At 40.7% G+C, this 22,715-nt stretch overlaps 1 protein-coding gene across 7 annotated transcripts in view; it reads right to left on the bottom strand.

The window, feature by feature from the left end:
- tcf7 (transcription factor 7) overlaps positions 1-22,715 on the bottom strand; it is a 225,435-nt gene that overhangs the window by 52,452 nt on the left and 150,268 nt on the right. For all 7 annotated transcript variants that reach the window (XM_043703431.1, XM_043703432.1, XM_043703435.1 and 4 more), the window contains exon 4: positions 9,558-9,690. In XM_043703431.1, coding sequence (XP_043559366.1) covers positions 9,558-9,690 — 133 coding nt within the window. The remainder of the gene's footprint in view (positions 1-9,557; positions 9,691-22,715) is intronic.

Raw genomic sequence — 22,715 nt, 5'->3', positions numbered from 1 at the left:
CTGTTCCCTGGGACGCACACCGAGACGAACATCAACTGTGCCTGGTGGATCATCAACTCGGTGAAGGACGCTCTCTGGGTGGTCCGAAACCTGTTGATCTTCCAGCTGAAGGAGTTGACCCCGACTGAGTGTTGCAGACTGGCACATTCCATGGTCCAGGTCTATGTGTTGAGGGACGCGCTGAAGCTTGGGGCAGTTGCCGCCAAGGCGCGGTGGGGAAAGACCACTGTGTAAAGTCTGCCTGCCTAACGAAGAACAGGGGGCCCATGCAGTCATTTGGGCTCTGCTGACGCCTCAGCTAATTATATGGGCATATGATCAAAAAATGTACAGACCTGTATAAAAATGATAAGTTTTGATCTCTGTATGTAAATGTTTACATACGTATGGCATGACCCAATTGTACAGACCATCAAATTATTTATGAATAAAGTATATTTTTGGAAAAAATAAGTCTCCAAACCTCCCTTTCTTCCTCAATTTATGCTATGGTGTGCATGTCCACTGGTCCCTTAAGGTAGCAGGGCAGACAGATAAAGTGGTCAAGAAGACTTATGGAATACTTGCTTCATTAGAGGCATAGAGTTTAAATGCAGGGAGGTGATGCAGGAACTGTATAAGACATGCTTTGGCCACAGCTAGAGTATTGTGTGCAGTTCTGGAGTCCATGTTAAAGGAAGGAAGAATGACTGGAGAGTGTACAGAGGAGATTGGATACATAACTGGCTAAAGGCAGGAGACAGAGAGTAATTGTGGAGGGTTGCTTTTTGGACTGGAGGTCTGTCACCAGTGGTGTTCCACGAGGGTCTCTTCTGGATGCTCTTTTGTTTGTTACTTATATAAATGACTTGGATGAGAATGTAGAAGGCATGGTTAGTAAGTTTGCAGATGATACCAAAATTGATGGCATAGTAGATAGTGAAGAAGGTTTTCTAAGATTACAGAGGGATCTTGATCAAATGGGTCAATAGGTTGAACAATGGCAGATGGAGTTCAATTTGGATAAATGCGAGGTATTGCATTTTGGTACAACAATCAAGGGTAGGGCTTATACAATTAATGGTAGGGCCCTGGGTATTGTTGTAGAACAGAGGGACCTAGGAATGCAGGTTCATAATTCTTTGAAGTTTGCGTCACATATACTCAGGGTAGGTAAAAAGGTGTTTGGCACGATTGCCTTCATTGCTCAATCCTTTGAGTATAGGAGTGGGAAGTCATGTTGAGGTTGTACAGGAAATTGGTGTACATCTGGAATACTGGGTCCAGTTCTCGTCGCCTAGTTATAGGAAAGATATTATCAAGCTGGAGAGGGGTTCAGAAAAGATTTACTAGGATGTTGCCAGGTATGGATGGTTTAAATTATAAAGAAAGACTCGGAATATTTTCACTTGGGCATAGGAGGTTGACAGATGACCTGATAGAAGTTTATAAAATAAACGTGTATAGATAGAGTTAGTGATAGTTGGGGGACTTCAGGACTAGGGAGCACATTTTTAAGGTGAAAGGAGAGAGATTTTAAAAAATAAACGAGAGGCAAATTCTTTACACAGAGGGTGGTTCACGTGTGGAATGAACTTCCTGAGGAAGTGGTGGATGCGAGTACAATTACAACATTTAAAAGACATTTTGATAGATAAATGAATAAGAAACATTTGGAGGGATGTGGGCCAGGAGCAAGTAGGTAGGGCTAGCATAGTTTAGGATTATGTTTGGCCTGGACGTCTTGGACCAAAGGGCCTGTTTCTATGCTCCATGATGCTATAAATCTATGAGATATACCAGGATGTTGCCTGGGCTGGAGAGATTATATGACAGATTGGTTAGACTGGGGTTAATTTCCTTCGTGCAGAGGAGACTAAGGGGAGACGTGATGGAGATGTATAAAATTATGAGGAGCATAGACAGGTCAGATGGAAAGGAAACTTTCCCCTGCTGCAGGGATCAATGATTCAGGACATTGATTGAAGGTAAGGCAGAGGAGGTTTAGAACGAGACGTGAGGAGACATATTTTCAGAGGGTACTTGAATCTGGAACTCACTGCCTGTAAGGGTGTTAGAGGCAGAGACCCCCACAACATTAAGAGGTATTTAGATGGACACTTGCAATGTCAAGGCATCCAAGGCTATGGGTCAAGTGCTGTAAAATGGGATTAGAATAGATGGCTGATTGTTTTTGACTGGCACAGACTTAATGGGCATAAGAGCCTTTTTCTGGGTTGTACACATCGATGACAAAGCCTGAACTGTTATAATGAATGTCATATTGAGAATAAGTATGGAATAAAAACTGATTTAGCTAATGAATGGCACTGGTTAGTTGAGTGGAAAAAATTATTAGAATTGATATGACTGCTTTATATCTGCATAGAGGCACTTTCCAGCAGGGGTCACTGTATAGTGGAAAGTATTGAAACTGTGATTTCCTCCCCATCTTCATATCCTTAAATCAGGGGCATGCAAATCAAGTATAAATTCCTTTCATTGTCCTAGCCATATCAGCAAACTCAGTACAGACAAGAGATTAAAACTGGGGACTTTCCAGCACTGTATAGTTCTATACACCACTGGATACAGTTGGATGAGAAATTCCAGTACTACATGGAAAGGATATATATATATCTCAAATAAACTATCTTATATGCACTTCAAAATGCTTTGGACTGTGGCCTCCTGCAGATGCTTTTAAATGGAAACACTCTTAAATGTTTATAAAGCACTCTAAATCCTTCATATTTTCAAAGATTAGTGTGCGGAACATATTGTGGTTTTATTTTCAGTTGTTTGCAGATCTTTGCTGCGGTTTACTTGGAAGCCAATAGAGTCTTCTGGCATTGCACTTTTCATTTCTGTGCTGTACAAGCAGGAACCACACAAGGACATTAACTCGTTTGCTTCAGTTGTTCTTAGCCCCGCTTCCCCAAAATAAGTATCCCCATCTAACTATATAATTCTCCACCACCAGTAGGAGATGAAGGCTGGGAAAATCAAGTTCACAGATACTGTTATGACTGCTCAGTGTTTAGTCAATGACAATTTGTGACATAGGAGAAGACTACTAATTCTGTTGAAACGTTCTGCAAATTTTCTGTTTTTCATATGTTGATCAATGTGTTGTATATTTTCAGCATGTTTTCCTCTCACTGACAGACAGTGGGCAGTACAGTGGCTTGGTGGTTAGCTCTGCTGCCTCACAGAGTCAGGGACCTGGGTTTGATTCCAGCTTTGGGATATTGTCTGTGTGGAGTTTGCATATACCTGTGTGGATTTCATCTGGGTGCTTTAGTTCAAGGATGTGTAGGTTAGGTGGATTATCTGTTCTAAATTTACCATAGTGCCCAGGGATGTGTGGGTTAGTCAGGGGAAATGCAGGGTTACAGGTATGGGGTAGATGTGGGTGGGATGCTGTTCAGAGGGTAGTGTGGACTCAAAACCCCAGATCCTGTTATGACACGAGTTGCTTTCAATGCAGCCAATGTATTTTCACCTGCTTATGGCCCCCATGATTAGCTTTTCTTTTTCCCTGGCTTACCATTATATAAGCTTAACTATATTTTTCTCTCTCTGGGCTCCATCTCCACCAATGTGTTTACTCCTCTCACCACCCATCCACTGTTTTCAGCATGTATACCACCTTTTCCTAGCTGCTAATGGTTCTGAACAAGAGTCACTGGACCCAAAACTTTAAATCTGTCTTCTTTCCATACATGCAGCCTGACCTGTTAAGTTTCTCCAGCAATTACTGTTCTTGCTTTAGGTCGTTAGTTTTACTGGTACAGACCAAAATTCATATCAAACTGACCATTTGTTCCCTCAAAATAATCGGATAGTGATACGTATTACGCATGTTTTGTTAAATCATTGGAGATCCCATCCGGTATCTGGACAGCAAGCAAAGACCTCACTGCTGTTTTCAGGGAAGTCCTTCTGAATCAATACCAATCAGTGGAAAGACCATTGGCAGGTCTTGCCGTGGAATCAAGACCCCAAGTTCTATGGTTGGGGTTGTGGGGAATGGGGGAACCAGAGGGCTGGAAAGCAAAGGAAGGGGTGTGATTCCCAATGGGTAATTGCTGCCTGATGCCCAATCCCTTGATCAGTCACTGAGTGCTTTTGACCAAGTGGATCCATTCTTCCCACCATCCCCATGCTAAGGTAACAAGTAACACAGAGGATAGAAGCTATCAGGAATGACATAGGATGACAGTTAATCCCAGTGGCAGTGAACAGAATCCTTAAGTGGCCCATAATGGTCAATAAAGTCCCACCTTCAGATAATGTCAGTGGCACACAGGAATCTTGTGGCATCAAGTTCAAAACTATTTGAAGGTGGCATGCACATGACAGGTCTGTGCAGTTGTGTGTAAGGTCAGTGATTATTTTTAAACTCCACAGCACAAAGGAGAAGAGCAGAAGAATGAACTCTTGAATAGAGGACTGGCTGGGGTGACTGAGTGTGGAGAGGAGTTTGAAGTGGGTTTGGGGACATAGAAAACTGAAAAGGGAAAGGCCTGGTGTACTTTGTGCAAAATGCTGGTGGAGACAAGGGCGAGTGCTGCGTGTCGGCAGGGATAGTCAGTCAGGATAAGAAAATGCGGGGCCTTAAAGGACTGTGTCTGTTTGTCAAAATGGGTGTCCAACTTGGGGCAGAGTCCTTATAGGGCACTTGAGCCCACCTACAACATTTAAATTATCCTTGCTGAGATTGTTCTCAGATAATATCCTTTACAATGAAAGGCGTTAGGGGTTACAACACTGGATACCAGCATGAGTAAACACAAACAGAAAATTACTTCCTCTGCAATCAAGGAAATGTTCCTAATTTCCCACAACCTTCAATACACACCAACCACGAGACGGTCAGACTAAGTAAATTTCAATGAATAATACTGATGCATGCCTGAATAAAATAAAACTAATGTAATGTGAAATAATTTCAACTGAGATTTAATTTTGAAAAACACCCATACTACCTTTGTGCTCTTATGTCTTACATTAAGACGTGGCAATTAGGCTAGCAAACAGCCTCCCTGTTTGAACAGAAAACTCTTTAATAAGCTGCCCATGGATGAACATCATCAGCTGTTGGGGGTATCAGCAATGAAAAGTTTCTCCTCCTGTAATCAAACGAGTTTTGGATGCGTGCCATTGGCACTTGGAATTTTAATGATACTCATGTGAGAAAAGACAAAATGACGGAAAGTGGAAGCTGTGCATGTTTCAGGTCACCATGTTGGGAATGGCCGAATGCTGACTATATCCTGACCTTGTTTAAAGTTTTTTTTTCACTGTACAGACATAAGTCATATCAAAGTGCATCTTAACGGTGCAAAGCATTACAATGGAAGTGATTTGTCAGCAACGCCCATCTCAACAATGATAGAATTCCTGGTAGAACTCCAGGAACAGAGTTCATGTTCACTTAGAAGAGGATATATAGATAGGCTCTGTTAATTGGAAAAGTTCTTCCTTTTACAAAGGAACCTCAATTATCCGAAGGACACAGGCGCGGAGTGCTTTGTTCGGTTAATCGAATTCTGGATAATCGAATGCCGGATAGCATAGTTTCGCTGAGCATCGGCACCTTGAGATCTTGCTGGATATTCCGATATTCGGATAATCGAATGCTGGATAATCGAGGTTCACCTGTATTCACATTGGATTTAAATTCAGACCATAAGGTCACTTCAAGACTCCAGTGAGGAGCTATGTATGATGGGTTTTGTTATCAGAAATACAAACATATAATAGTCTCTGTCTCATACAACCATTGAAAACAATATGGCTTGATCCCTACTTTAATAACCCACTGGACAACCTTACTATTTTCCTCTTTAGCTGAATGCATCCTAGTCCTGAATGATTACCATATATATGTACTGACTTGTTAACCATGCATATAACTCATTCATGGTACATTAGTCCCTGTACTTGTTGGAGGAGCTAATCACTGCATTTCTCCATGATGAGCTGCTGAATTAAACTGAGCTTCATGGTTTATCTTTTATTCTCTTGAGATTTGAAGTTTGAGGGGTGGTCTAACAGAGGTAAAAGAATTTAATACTGAGAAGGCTTTTAATTAGCTGGGAAACCTAGATCAAGGGAAGAACATTGTTACAATGATCGTGCCATGTATTTTTGCTTGAAAGCTGGTTTTTGGCTCATTATCTGCTGATATTTCATTCTGAGCTGTTTGGTTGGCATATTTTGTTATCTTTCACTTTCAATGGAAAGATGTGGAGTCAGGTCCCAAGCTGGAATGGGAATGGAATCTATGCTGTTATTCTGAACAACACATTAACCATCTAGCCAACTGAGATAACTGGTCCCCATAATCTTTGAATCAGAAGTATGCTATTTAGGAATGAAGTCAAAAAACCCTTCTTCTTACAAAAGGTAATGGAAATTTGCAATTCTCTCCGCCACCTCCCCCACCCCCTGCCACCCTGCCCAAACTCTGGATGTTGGACCAATTAAAAATTTCAAAACAGAGATGGAAAGCTTTTTATTCGGTTATAAGTAGCAAGGGGTATGCATCAAATGTGGCAAATTAAACTGATGTACACATGAATCGTAATCTAATTGAATGGCAGAACAGACTAATGGAGTTGAGTGGTCTAATCCAGTTCCTCTGTTGCTTCCTATGTAAAAAGCTTCCTATTCAGTGTATTATGAAGGTTGGGAGTAAAGAGCCCAGTTAGTGTACCAGGTTATCTGCCCTCATGAATAGACCATTATAATGCCATATCTCCTATGAAATAGATGATAAAAAGCCAATGTTTTTAGTATTGCTATGCCAGTTTATGGTAATATTCATTGTGATAGGCAAACCCCATGTATGATATGATATTATTTAAGTTCTGCTTTCAAATTCAAATGACAGAAAATCATTTAAGCATCTAATCTCTCTGAACATGAAACAGTTTAATGCATTCAAATCTGACAAAATATGGCTTCACTGCCCCACATCAGGATATAATTACAACACAAGGCTATCAGTCAGCTTCACTGGCCTTTGAACAACACTTCATGCCTTTTAATGTGTGACTAATTAATTACTACTTCTGAATATGTTTAAAAAGAATACTTGCAGGAATTTTTGACTCACAACAAATTTCCTGTACGTGAACAATCAGTATCAAAGATGTGGCAAAACATGCAACCCTCTAACACAAAACATTGTTTTTCAATATTCATACGATGTTACATTCTTTTAAAATAATCCAAAAACATTTGTTACAAAAATGTAATGGCAGATGTTTTCAGGCATATTCCAGTTAAGAACTATACCACGCAACCTTCCAATCTGTTCCATAAATAGATGATCTGTATCCTAACTCTACATAACTTAAAATGCCATTCTCGTGCTCGACATGCAGGAACAGAGTGATGAGACCAGATTTATGATTAATTTCCACCACATCACTAACTGAGTCTGACAATCTCTTCCCCAGGTTCAACTCAGGACTGGGATCAGATAGGTGCATACAGAAGTAAGTGGCAACCTGCCCTGACTTTGGCATTGTAAGGTACAAACCATTTTAATTCCCAGGGAGGGGGAGGTCTAAATCTTTCTAGTGGAGCCTGTAAAAGCATGTCTATTTATTCTGACCTCATAAAGCAGGCAGAAAGACGTCATTTAGAAAGAAGAATTGGTTTGACCTCTTCAGGTGCCAACATTTTGACAGTGGGCTCCCATGGCAGAAGTTCTCTGGGCACTGTTTGAAATAGCAGTCAGGTCCTGATGATTGCACTGGAGTTCAATCTGAATATTTAGAGAGAGAGAAAAACCTAACTTCTCCACATGCCAAGTCTCTTCCTCCCTTCACACTCCACTGATAGTTTCTAACATGTGACTTTCTAAAGTTGAAGAAATGTGGATGGGAAAGGGATGTCAGATGTCTACTTAGATTTCTACCAAGTAAATAGATAATAACATGACTCCATACTAGTTTGATGTTAAAAATGAACATTGCAAATAATACAGAAAGAATGGTTCAAAAGCAGTGAATGTAAGACTGGATGACAAATGAACTTTCCTTCTGATACAAATTGTGGCAGCAATGTTCCAACTAAGTATTCTGAGCAAACTCCAAGTTTTACAACACACTAAATCTGACCACAAAGCTCCTAAACGTGATGACACATCTTTTTTAAAGTAGCACAGACTCCAAAGCTCAGTCTCACATTGACCTAACTTGACATTTAGATATTACTCACAATGTAAAGATCACTTTGCCTTTTCACTGCTATTTCCGGTCAAATCCCTGACACAAGGTTACCACATTCACACATTTCGTTAATTAATTTACATGCTTTTAGTTTGCTTGGGAAGGAAAAGGTTAAACCACTGTCTGACACCCAAAGATAGTCCAATGCTTAAAGATGCTGGCATTTATTTTTGTCAAGATTAATTTGGAAAAAGTATAATTTACAAGCAATTATTTCATGACTTTCATTAAGTCTTTATTTTGAGTTTTGGTTGGTATTTCTATCTATAATGTTAGTGTGCATTATAGGCTGTTATCATAAGTCAGATGTTCTCCACAACTATCTACTTTCCAACAGGAAGTACTAAATGACACAGTGGAATATTTTTCTTCTTCCTAGCCTGAAAACATTAGGATTAATCATTGCCATTCTGCTAAGACCTGTAGGCTCAGCAATGACCGGGAATGAAACCTTCAGATTTGTCTGCCTCAGCAGGACACTATGCAATGAATGCACTTATTAAGAATTCAAGGAAGCTTTCTTTCTGATTGACTGGTAAAGGCTTTAAGGATTTTTTTAACCAGCGTTGCTTGAAAGGGACTCACTTAATGTTGGAACTAGGATTAACACTCCAATTTGAGCACTCCAGTAGATAATTATCTTCGGTTCAACTTTTTCAAATACAGCTTTAATTTCTACCTTCACTTTTGATTTGATTTCTTGTTAAAAGCAGATCAATGACAATGTGGTTTAGAAAAGCACTTACAGGAATGTGAAACTGTTTTAAAGCAGGAAGAACTTTGGAGCAAGGTAACAGGAGTGACAGCAGGAAGCACTTTGAAAACCTAGCGTACACAGTTTTATGTCTAGATACCTGAATCAGAATAATTTGAAAGCTGGTCCACTGCTCTCTCTAAATGAACATGTTTCTCTTCACTAACACTGAAGCAGACCATTGCAGAAGATAATTCCTTTCTTGTAATTTATAGTTTGTCACAATTTCTGTCTCATGCATGAGGGTGCAGGGCACTTTACAGAGAGCTACCATTGTCATTAGTAACCAGCTGCAACATAATGCTAGGGACTGCCCACTCATAGTATTCACTTTCACTTTAGATCACTTAAGATCTGTTGTTGGGTGGGGGGGTGTTGTTAGTGAATGCGTGTGTCCAAAATCCTGTATATTCTTCAGTAGGATTACAAACTGCCTCCACTCAGGTTCACCAGTTGGATGTGAACTTGTCTCTCTTATTCCTTGTGTGAAATATCTTGCTATTTCAACGGCCATTTCCTCATTAACACCAACGTGTTGGAAATGATTTTTCACACAGTTAATCAGAAGTGCTTACCTGATTTTTGGTTGATCTCTGCTGGAAGGTGTGGTGAGTGCGAACTGGGCGCAAAGTGCTCATTGCTGTAGGAGATGAGAGGTGTGAGGGGATGGACTGCATGGGATGGTTGCACCACAGGAACCTTGTTTGACTGAAAGACAAAACATTTAAAATATTGAGAAATAAACTACAAAGGCAAATATAATTTTGACATAATGCACCCAATACCTCAGTGAATTGAAATCACAGAGATACCGATTGCTATTACATTAATATTTACTATTTGCCTGGAACTGGATCTTGTATTTGAACTGTTTTTTCCACTATGCCTTGTCAAATATGGATTAGATGTTGTGTCAAGTTCCTCCTACAGTGAATTGCTGTTTGATGAAGATAAATGGGAAGAGATTGCAGGGAGCATAAATATCAATATAGACTTGTTAGACTGAACGGTCTGTTTCTAAAGTCTAAAGTCTATGCATCACTCAGTTTCATAAATTCCGACTGCATCCCAACATAACGCCTTAACTCTAACTTCAGGTGTTTAGGATAAAACAATGGTTTGTGCTTGCAGAATGACTGTCCCAAACTCACACAGAACTCATACATCACTGAATGGGTCGATTCAAACTGAGAAGTTAAAAGGAATTTCATAAATCCAATCATTGAATACAGAACATTACAGCACAGTACAGGGCCTTTGGCCCTTGGTGTTGTGCTGACCTGTAAAACCAATTTGAAACCTATCTAACCTACACTAGTCCATCTGTCTATTCAATGACCATTTAAATGCCCTTAAAGTTGGCGAGTCCTTGACTGTTGCGGGCAGTGCATCCCAAACTACTGAGGTAAGAAACTACCTCTGACATCTGTCCTATATCTATGACCCCTCAATTTAAAGCTATGCCCCCTCATGCTAGCCATCACCATCCATGGAAAAAGGGTCTCTACACCATATCGAACCCTCTGATGATCTTATACATCTCAATTAAGTCACCCCTCAACCTTCTTCTCTCCAACAAAACAACCTCAGGTCCCTCAGCCTTTCCTCATAACACCTCTCCTCCATACCAGGCAACATCCTAGTAAATCTCCTCTGAACTCCTTCCAAAGCTTCCACATCCTTCCTATAATGCGGTGACCAGAACTGTATGCAATACTCCAAATGTGGCTGCACCAGATTTTTGTAAAGCTGCAGCATGACATCATGGTTCTGAAACTCAATCCCTCTACAAATAAATGTTAACACACTGGATGCCTTCTTAACAAACGTATCAACCTGGGTGGCAACCTTCAGGGATCTATGTACATGGATACCGAGATCCCTCTACTCATCTACATTCCCAAGAATCTTACCATTAGCCCAGTACTCTGCATTCCTGTTGTTTTTTCCAAAGTGAATCATCTCACACATTTCTGCATTAAACTCCATTTGCCACCTCTCAGTCCAGCTCTGCAGCTTATCTATGTCCCTCTGTAACCTTCAACATCCTTCTGCACTATCCACAACTCTACCGACCTTAGCGTCATCTGCAAATTTACAAACCTATCCTTCTACGCCCTCTTCCAGGTCATTTATAAAAATGACAAACCTTACCAAATGCCTTACTGAAGTCCATATACACTACATCAACTGCTTTACCCTCATCCACTTGTTTGGTCACCTTCTCAAAGAACTCAATAAGGTTTGGGAGGCATGACCTACCCTTCACAAAACTGTGTTGACTATCCCTAATCAACTTATTCCTTTCCAGATGATTATAAATCCTATCTCTTATAATCTCATGCAACACTTTTTCCTGAACTGAAGTAAGGATCACTGGTCTATAATTACCAGGGTTGTCGCTACTCTCCTTCTTGAACAAGGCAACAACATTTACTATCCTCCAATGTTCTGGCTCTATTCTTGTAGACAAAGATGACATAAAGGTCAATGCCAGAGAATCCTAGGAAAAATTCCATCCGGCCCAGGGGACTTATCTATTTTTACACTTTCCACTCTCCCAAATGAACTCAAAATTTTAATGTTGTCTTAGTCCAATTCAGGTGTGAGGAAAGCAAGCTTTCTTCATTTGTGGGACAGAGAGGACCTTATCTATCCTTTGAATTGATGCGAAAATAAGGATTTGTTTAAATTGTTTAAACCACATCTAAGGAGTCAACCAGAGTTTCTACTGATACATTGAGGTTACACCAATGATGCAGATCAACTTATTTTAGCAATATGTCTTGTTAACTTATTTGTTTTTGGTAGTTCCTTAATATATGTTTATTACTTCGTGTTTAACAGTTACTTAAGTTTGCACTTAATGGTCTATATTTATTCTTTCCAAAGGTGTCTCGCTGGTTAAATCTGAGGTTTTCTCGATATAAACATGTTGGTTCCAAAAATTATGTTTGCTTCAGGTGATATCTCTTAGTTTTTGCACTAAAATTTAGCAACAAATAGAACCTGAAACCAGATGAGATCCAGTTTCCATTGCTCTCAGTATTTAAGAAATTAGGTTCTGCTGTTCTGCTACCTTCCAATGAAGCCAAGTTTGTATGTGACTCTGGCACAGATTTTTGCCTCTCCATTGTGATGAAGGAAAAAAAAATTGTTGAAGATGTCAGAAAACCCAAGTCCTGTCCCACACCAGGAATTTTCCATTTTCACAGGAGAATTGAGGGCTACCTGTAGCTTGCACATGAACATTTTGTGGTGAAAGTGGGCTATTTAAATAGTCAGCTGCTTCCACTCAAATCTTATTTTGAAATCCCTGGTGGCCTGGAACACAGAGTGGAAATTGGAGCAGGTAAGAGAACATCGATTCTTAGTGTGTTTCTTCTGGCCAGCCAGTGTAGTCCTTTGGAGAGTGAGGTATCCCTGTTGATATGGTCCCAGGACTGGGACTCAGCATTTCTTGGGGGATGGAATCTGTATCCTTAAGATGTAGGAATCATGAATCAAGGCAGGAGTGGAGAGGTGGCAAGTAAACATGCTTTGGGCTGTTAATTGTGGAGAGGCTGTGTGGTAAGAAGTGCACAAACCTCTGGGAACTGTCTACCATTTCAACAAGTGCCAATAACTATTTGCTGAAAAGAAGTGCTGATCTGTCAAGAAGTATCAAGCACTGTCAAGAAGTGCTGACTGGCTAAGAAGTATTGTGAAGTTTAAAAAAAATGTCAACCTGTCAAGAATTGTCAAGAAATGTTGATCCATCATGAACTAGAGTATCAAGAAGTGTCAACACTTGCTAAAATATGTTTTTATGAAAGGCAGTGCTTTTCTTAATAGAAGGTAGTCAGCAGTAAAGAACTCTCACAACCAGAGCCTTATTTTTTTCTCCTGTATGCATGGCCCATTGTGGTGTAGATACAAAGTTAATGTTAGCATTAAGGGAATGCTAACAAACAGTATTTGCAAAGGAACGACCTGCCCACTGACACTCAGTTTGGGTTCTGCCTTGGCTAGTAACTCATTGCAGTCTCAATCCAAACATGGACAAAAGAACTGAACTTCAGAATTGTGGTGAGAGTGACCAGTCTTTATATCAGGGCAACATTTGACATAATGTGGCATTAAGGAGGAGAAAATGAGAACTGCAGATACTGGAGTGTGGCACCAGAAAAGCACAGCTGGTCAGGCAGCATTCGAGGAGCAGGGGAGTCGACATTTCGAGCATAAGCTCTTCATCGGGAAATTGAGGGGGTGTGGGGGTGGCGCAAGGTGGCTGAGAGATAAACGGAAGGGGGGTGGGGCCAGCCCCTTGGGCCACCCCCACATTCCTGATGAAGAGCTTATTCTTCTGCTCCTTGGATGCTGCCTGACTGGCTGTGCTTTTCCAGTGCCACACTTCCTGATTTAGTGTGGCATCAAGCAGTCCTAGTAAAACTCAATTCATTGAGAAATAGGACTTTAGAGTGTCCCTTGGGATTTTTTGATTGGTTAATTGTCAAATAGTGGAATGTTTAATTGAATCAAAAGCGCTATGTAAATGTAAATTGTTGTTAATGAGCATGAGGGTCAAGGCTGGAGAAAGACAGGACAGCTTTCAACCATTGCCCACCAAAGTTAGATAGTTAGTGACATTGCTCGGGCTCACACGTGATAAAATGTCATTTGGGTGGGTACCAGAGGGCAAGCAATGCTTGTGTCATTGAACTACCATATGCAGTCAAGTAGAAAAGGATAACACAAGTGGAATAAGTTGGGAAGAAAAAGGAAAATGTGTTCTTTTGAGCTATTGTAATACTGTATGTGATTAACTTAGTGGACAACAGCTTTACATTAACTGGAAATTTCAGTGGATAATAATCAATAATCACATCTAAATCCTTCTCCTGTCCCATCTTTACTAATGGATCTACCTTCATCGTATATGCATATCAAGTTTCCACTTCCTATCATTAAAATATATCTTCGGCTATCTTTAAATACTATCAATTCCTCCATCTGCATTACCTTAATGCCATCAGCAAATTTTAAAACGTTCATTGTGATTATGCAAGAAAAACATTTCTTGATACAGACATAACAGTACATCTTTTGGAGTAGTCCTCTGCAAAGATTTGTTAGTCACTGTCCCTTCTTCCAACCAGGCCTTTCCCCAACTCTTCCCCACCACCTCCTCATCATTATCTTATTGTCATCTTTTACTTAACTTAGTCAGTTTTCCATCCAGTTCGCCAAATTCTCTCTAAGATTCTCAGCCTTATAATTAACTGGGCTCATTATTTTTGCCATCCTGTTATGAAGATAATCAATCATGCTGGGATATGCTTCTATAATTCATAAGGGTTTTATAGCAAAAGAAATCTATTTTTGCCAGCTGGTCTGGTCCATATCTACATCTAAAGAAGAAATTAAGCCATAGGAACCACTTGGCATTGACTTGGGTATTGAAATGATAGTGGCAAATACAAAGTTGTTGACTTGGCAGCAACTTTCTGAGTACCATCTGTAGGCTTGAGCCAAAATCGGGACAGTGTTCTCACAGATTAGTCAAGCAGTAGACTGACATAGCATACTTACAAATCATGTCTTCTACTATGCCAGATACCAACATAACCAATCAGTTTAATGCTGGGAGGGAGTTAACCTTAGAGTCTTTAATATTGATTCTGGACCCATGATGTCTCATGGCATTAGATCAAACATGGACAAGGCATGTTCCTGCTGACTACCAAGTACCACTATCCTTTGTCCCCTCAGCTGATGAATCAGTGGTCCTTCATGTTTAACATTCCTTAGAGGAAGCACTGAGAGTAGAAAGGGCAGAAAGTGTACCTAGGTGGGGTGGGGGGGGGCTTCAATGCCCACCAGCAAGAGTGGCTCAGTAACACAGTAATAACTAAGCTGGTCAAGTACTAAAGGACAGCGATGTTATGCTGGGCCTGCTGCAGACGGTGAGGGAACCAATAAGGGAAAATTCTACTTGATGTCATCCTTACTGATCTACCTGTTACAGAGGCATCTACCCATGGCAGTATTGGAAAGAGTAAGAAATGCAAGCTCTTTGCATTAAGACTCTCTCCATCATATGCAGAACTGCCACCATCCGAAATGGCTTTGAAAAGTTCCAGAAACTCAATACTGGGCATACATGAAGTGATGTGGACCATCAGCAGCAGCAGAATTATATTTAACTACAATATTTAATCTTGTGGGTTGGCATATTCTTCACTTTGCCATTACCATGAAGCTGGGAGATCAAACCTGGTTCAATGGAGACTGCAGGACAGCATGCCAAGAGCAGACACAGTGGACCTAAAAATGAGGTAACAACCTGGTGAAGCTACAACACAGGATTACTTACATGCCAAATATCAGCTTGCAACAGACAGCACAAAGTGATGCTATAATTAATGGATCAGATATAAGTTCTGTATTCTTGTCACATTCAGTTATAATTGGTGATGTACAATTCAATAACTAAGAAGAGGAATAGACTCCATAAATATTCCCAGCCACAATGTGCCCAGCACACCAATGCAAAAAATAAGGGTGATGCATTTGCAAACATCTCCAGCCAGAAGGACCAAATGGATGATTGATCTTGGCCTTTTCATGAGGTTTATACTGTAGAATTAGTTGCATTCCTAGTCACTCTGTGCCAGTACAGCTACAATGCTAACTTGCATCTACCCGACAATACAGAAAATTGCCCAGTTATGTCCTCTACACAGAAAACAAGGCAAATTGAATGCGCCAATTAACACCCTACGAGTCCACTTTCTTCGATTCATGTTTAGACTAAGGTTGTAATGAAATCAGGAGCTGTGTGAACCTGACAGAACCCAGTTCACTCTCGTCATGAGCGATGTGATGGAAGAAATGACATCAGGTGGCACTTACAGAGGAATAACTTACAGATGAATAACTTGTTCAATAGAAGTTTAATTTGGGTTTAATCAGAAGGAAAACTCTCCACAAGTCATACCTGGTACAAAAGAAAATGGTTGTGATTATTTGAGGTCAACCATCTCAGTCCAAGGCATCACTGCAGGAGTTCTTCAGGGTAACATCCTCGGCCAAACCGTCTTCAGCTGCTTTATCAATGGCCTTCCTTCCATCGTAATATTAGACATAGGAATGTTTGCTGATAACTGTACAATATTCAGCACCCTTTGGGATTCCTCAGATACTGAAGCAGTCTGTATCCATATGAGGCAAGGTGACATGATCCAGGGTTGGGCTGGCAAGTGGCAAGTGATATTTGGGCCACACAAGTACGGGGCAATGTCTATCTTCAAGAGAAGAGATTCTAATGAATACCCTCTTATGATAGCATTACCACTGCTGAATCCTCCATTTTTACCATTGATCAGAAACTGAACTTTGCCAGTCAAGTACATGCTGTGGCCACAGTAGCAGGTCAAAGGTTGCCAAATCTGTGGTGACTAACTCACCTCATGTTTTCACCACTGAAACACTGTGACAGCAGTGTGTACCATCTACAAGATACATTGTGGTAACTCCCAAAGCCTCCTTTGTTAGCACCTTCCAAATCTATGATGTCTACCATTTAGGATGTCAAGAGCAGCAGATGCATGGGAGCCTGTAAGTTCCTCCAAACCACAAAGCATCCTGACTTGAAAATAAATTGCTGTTCTTTTGGTGGGGTAATAATCCTGGAACTCCTTTCCTAACAGCATTGTTGGTGTAACTATCGAGAGGGCAGCTTATCATTGCCTTCGCCAGGGCAATTAGGGATGGGCAATGAATGCCAGCAATGCCCACTACCCATAAGTGATCAAAGAAAAATGAATGCGTCCGGTGTGAGGGCAAAGGGCATCAGTGACAGGGTGAGGTGATTGGGGATCTCACAACCTTTGGTACGTTCCTCCAAATTATTGCTGTTATTCTCTTCTGAGTAGGGATAATGTTTACATGTGAGCTAATTGATAAAGTTTAAAGAAGAATCACATTGACAATGGAAGCGGGGGTTGCTGCTTTGTGGTCCAGTAGCTCAGAATGTGAGTTCACAGCCACAGTCCCTCCACACGCTGACTTCCTGATCTCGGTATTTTATCGTGGGAAAATGTTAAGAAGAGACAACAATACTTGACCACAGAAAGGGACAGTAACTTGGAGGGATAATTACCTCAGAATCAAAAATCTGTGATACTGTCAGATGGCTTTCAAAGTGATTCTAACAGTTGCATGCATAGAAAGAATTCAAGACAGGCTGTGTCCCTCTGACTATTGAGGAGAAAGTGAGGTCTGCAGATGCTGGAGATCAGAGCTGAAAATGTGTTGCTGGAAAAGCGCAGCAGCTTATGCCCGAAACGTCGATTCTCCTGTTCCCTGGATGCTGCCTGACCTGCTGCGCTTTTCCAGCAACACATTTTCAGCTCCCTCTGACTGTTGTAAATTGTGCATCAAAACTCAGTAATTATCAAAATACAACCATGCTTTTGTTGGAGAAGGATACTTACATATCATCTTTCCTTTTGGCCAAAAAACAAATTCTTGTTTTTTTTTACAGTACAGGCATTGATTTTTGTTTTGCATATTGTACTTTTTGTAACAAAGACCTTTTTTTATATCTGAATACCAATTTTTTGCTTTGATCTATCATTTGGGTCCATGCATTGAATTTATAGATAATGAATCTGTGAGACTGATTTGAAACAAATAAACATTTCAAGGCAGACTCTGTGATCTGCAGTGCTCCCACTGATGGCTTTCAAGAAAGCTATTTCCCCATTGTTAGCAAACACACAGGGCTCAAAGATCTGCCAGTCTTTTAGCCTGGGTATTCATATCAGATACTTTCCTCCAAGTGATGGCCCTGGAGGACAGTCTTGGATTGGGGAGGTTCTCTTATTTAAAGAATTCCTGCTGGAAGCCGGCTCAAATAGCCATCAGATAGGGAATGTCACTTGCTCCTTAGCAAGTGCCACGATTCCTGTCAGAAATCATCCCAAAGTCAACCTTTTATAAATTGACTGATAGATTTAACTTCAAGAAAATTCAGTGGCTCCAATGCACATTTTGAGGTTCCAGGACTCTGGAGGAAAGGAGAGATTACTAGGCCATTACTGTAGAGGGTTAGCAGCATGAGGATTGATTTTTGCAACAATATCCCTCTGAACACCACAAACCATCTTCCAATTTGAACATTTCCTGCTTTCGTGTGGCCTTTGCAGTGATGTGATTAAACATTGCTAGTTAGTCTGCTCAAAATCTAGCTTCATCAGGGCACACATTCCATCCATTGATACTTAAGTATCAAGATGGTGCGGAATAGCTGGCTCTTGCCTGGGGTTCATCCACTCCCATCTGCTTTCTTTTTGTTCCTTTTAACTTCTGCTCTTTCTCTTTTGTTTTTCTTTCCTTGGAGCCTTGAATCGTGGGTTGGTTGGTGACATTAGTGTGGCACTCGAATAGACCATGTGTGGAATGGGGGGACTCCTCATGGCAACTGAAGGCAGTGGCAGTGGCAGCATTCGGTGATGGCAAAGCTCCTGCAGTGAACGCCAGTGGGCTTTAAAGATGGTGCTGGCAAAGCGACATCAAAGAGGAGGGAGTGGCTGCAATAGAACCCTGGGTGAGATATTGGCAGCAGGCGGGTCTGGCATCAGATCCAGGGATACCCAATTGCAGCAGGCCCAGAGCAGAGCCGAGGACTCCTAGTTGGAGGGTGTGTGGGTTCAGCATGGGAACTGGCATTGGCAGCGATGAGGTGGACCCAGTGGTGAAGAGATGGTGCCTAAAGAGTGGTGTTACCTACATTGCTGGGTCTAGCATAGGAGGTGACATGGTAGTGGAGGAGGGGTGGCAGCACATGTGTTATTAGTGAGCCAGTCAGGGCTCAGGACTCTGTTTCAATTATAGCTTTTATCCTTTTTATTCTTAAACTAGTCAAAATGACACTGGATTGTGGTAACTATTGAAGCTTTTCATTGTATCATTCACTATAAAATGCAAGTGACAATAAATCATAAAATCTGAGCAGTGAAAATCATAACACAGGTTTGAATTTTCTTTCCCAGGTCCTTGTTCACTACTTGCCACGTTTCCCAGCTTAAGTCAAATGGGGAGCATTTAATAATCTTCCTAGGGTCTGTTAATGTTTCCTTTGGTTTTAGTAAGACCAAGTTAAAACAAAATGTTTCTATCAATCCCCATTTTTAACATCAAATAGATTGCGCTCTGCTGCTCAATTAATTGTGATGCTTTCCTCTATCTGTGGTCCTTCTAAAAATATATTGCTTTTTCTTTCCTAGCTGCTGTTGAATGTTTTGAGGGTGAAGTCTGCCTTGGGCAGGGGTAAGGAGGAAAGCTATTTGACACCAACCCAATAGTATCTTCAATTGATGTCCAAAATAAATTGTTTGGTTGTAAAACGGGTTATTTGCTATTTCCTGCAATCTGTTCCAGACAAAGATCACTTTCGTTCCTGTTGACCCCCTGGTGCCTAGACCTTCTGTTACTTTCTATGTCAGCTTTCCAACTGTGAATAAATATATGTCATCACATGACTTGCCCCATGCTCCAGCAAGTAGTCAGCAAACACAAGCGTTCCTGAGCCAACTGGAAAGCTAGAACAAAACTTATTACCTAAACAGATAGACTTGACTGTCAGCCAAACAGTGGCTCCAGGAAAATGGAGACATCAGAGGGGCAGAAGGCTGTTGTTCTCATTTACTCTGCCAGAAAAGGAAGTTCCAGGCCTTGGTGTTATTGATGATAATGGACATCAGAATGAGTTTCATTCTGAACTTCTAGTACCGACACTGCATTGTGATCAAACGTTGATACATCAGTTAATCTTTCCTTTTCTAACCTGGTTTCTACTGTAGTGCATCTCTGCCTTCCTGGTTACATAATTAACTCTAGCAATCAGTAATAAGAAAAAAAAATTGTTTGTACTAATTGATCATCTTTCATATCCTCAGGATGTTTAAACGACTTCACAGCAGATGTTGTCTGACATCTGTTATGTCATCAGGATATTTAAACTGCTTCACAGACAATCAAGTCACTTTGGAGGATGTCACTCTTTTAAGGTACTTGCAAATGCAGAGACAATTTTCATACATATCCCACATGAAGGAATGAGATAAATGTAATTAATTTTAATGGTGTTGACTGAATGATAAATGCTGTCTAAAACAACAGTGTAAGCCCTGATATTTATCGAACATTACTTGAAATATTTTATTATCATTGAATGGTTGATGGAGATTTGTGGGCTCTGAAAAAAACTTGAATCATTAACATTGTTTCTCTCTCCACACACACTGATGGACCCAATGGGGTTTTCTAGCACTTCCTATTTTTTATTGGGGATTGGAGTTTGGCAAATTATTTGACAGATTGCAAGAGTTTTAATAAAGTGATTGAGCATTCTGTTTTTGATTCTCTTCCATTTTCTCACGAATCTTTTTGCTGGGTGCTCTTAAATAAGCTGAATAGGGTCAGGTGGATGTCCTGGTATTTGATCATTTCATATTCCCACTGCACTGCAGTTGGTCTCTAGAGGATTAACCAGCAAGACACTGTAAAAACTGTCATATAGCTTCCTCTCGACCCAGATGCAGATTAAACTCTTTGTCAAATGATCCAGATAGGAGATGGGGGAATTTGTTTTCACTCAGAGTTGTTGGGAACTGAAATTCTCTACCTGAAATGGTTGTAGAAGCTAACTTCATAAATAATTGTCACATAGAGTTGGTCAGGTACTCAAGATAGGGATGGGATAATAAGCACAGATATGGAAGAAAGCACATCTGCCCTTTCCAAGAGCAGGTACTGGCATGATAGCCTGATTGGTCTTATTCTGGGCTGTACGTTTCTTTAATCCTATATCTTTGGTTTTACTAAGAATACTCCTTGCAATTCACAGATGGATTGCAAACCACCGACTTTTCTTCCAGCGAGGCTGGCATTCTGTCCATAGAATTGCAAGGAGCGTTCTTTGTGAAGTGCAAGGTTAGATGTCTTCCCTCATCCCCATAGCCATTAAACACTGCAAGGGGGATAAACAACCCTCAGTAGGTGGAAATCTCACTTTGGGAACTGATGGCCATGCTCCTGCCAGGGCTCTGTGATTGGCGCTGCCAGGATTGCAGACAGATGTATGTAGAAGACACCAAGGAGACTTTGGATGATGTTTGGTGGTGGGGTGGATATGTAGCTGCTTTGGTTCCAGTGATGGGAACATTTTGCACCATGTGTTGGCAGGAAAAATGGGGGACTGCTGTAGAACACAGACATATACTGCACAGGAAAATGGGCCCTTCGGCCTATGATTTGTGCCGAACATGATACCAAATAAAACTAACCCCTTCTGCCTGCCCTTGGTCCATATCCCTCCATTTCTTACTGTCTTCTCACTTGGTAGCCCTGATTGGCAAGGGGCACCCTGCCAATTATTGCAACTCTCTTTCTACAACTTTAAACATTTTGAGAATAAAAAGGAATTGCCCACTCTCACCTGTCAACCCATGCCACCTCCATGATGGCACAGCTGGCATAATGTTAGGATCAGTTAAGCTTTTACCAAACTCAATTGACCTTTTATTTATATTTGGTAGGTGGGCCACTGGTCTTAGTACCTTTCCACCTTCTGTATTATGGCACTGGCTGGATGGCAAAGTGTTGGGCTAGATGTCCAGTCGATATTAAATGAGCCTACCACATAGAACACACTCAGTGGGTGTATTTAATATCCAGATCCATGCCCCAAAATGTGTAACTCGGTGAGAGCAACATTTACTCAACGTTTCAAGTTATCACAGCAAGGAACAACTCAAGTGCCTTTAGAACACAACTTGCAGATCACTGATTTCTAAAGATTAAAAATAAAACATGTTATCACTGCACAAATCGAGAAAAATGGTTTGCTTAAGGCAGGAAGCTAATTTTTCAATTAATGGAATCAGTATCTAATGTACCTCAGTCGACAGCAATAGCTTTTGGTTTCAGTTTGCAGCCTGTTTGCTTTTTATGTACTTTGGAACTGACTTCAATGAGTTTTTCCCATGTGCTCACATGAAAGCAATTGGCTCATGCTTTAATTATCCATTTGAAACCACTTCAAGAGGCTATTTTAAAATAGATCATTTTGAAATGGCTTTGCACTGGGTTTGTACAGCTTGTTATGAATTAGCCTGGAAATATTAGTGGGTACAGAGCCCAAGAAGTACAAAACCCATGCTGGATTGGAAAAAGTAATTGTTTCAGTGGTTTCCATGTAAAGAATAGTTGTTTTTTTATTCTAGGATTACAGTGAACAGAGCATGCAGTACAATAAAACCTATATTTCAAATTACTCAAATAGTTATATCACAGTTTAACATCTTTGAATAATATGAGCTTTTTAAAGTCGACTCTCAGTTTTGGAGGAATATAGTGGATTGCTGCATTTATATTCTCATTGTTTTTCAGTGATAAGTTTCTTACTTCATTTGTTCGGACACCGAGTATGGACAAGCTGAACTAAAAACAAAATTACAATATTTAGTTAGAATTCACATAACACCAGGTTATAGTCCAACAGGTTTATTTAAAGTCACAGGTTTTCAGAATGCTGCTCCTTTGTCATCTGAAGTCACTATGACCGGGTGTCGCATGACTTCTGACTTTGTAAAAACAATGACTGCAGATGCTGGAAACCAGATTCTGGATCAGTGGTGCTGGAAGAGCACAGCAATTCAGGCAGCATCCGACGAGCAGCGAAATCG

This window comes from Chiloscyllium plagiosum, chromosome 14 (assembly GCF_004010195.1).
Source record: "Chiloscyllium plagiosum isolate BGI_BamShark_2017 chromosome 14, ASM401019v2, whole genome shotgun sequence".
Classification (NCBI taxonomy): domain Eukaryota; kingdom Metazoa; phylum Chordata; class Chondrichthyes; order Orectolobiformes; family Hemiscylliidae; genus Chiloscyllium; species Chiloscyllium plagiosum.
The sequence above is the reverse complement of the archived record's forward strand: the minus strand, read 5'-3'. Positions and strand labels throughout refer to the sequence as shown.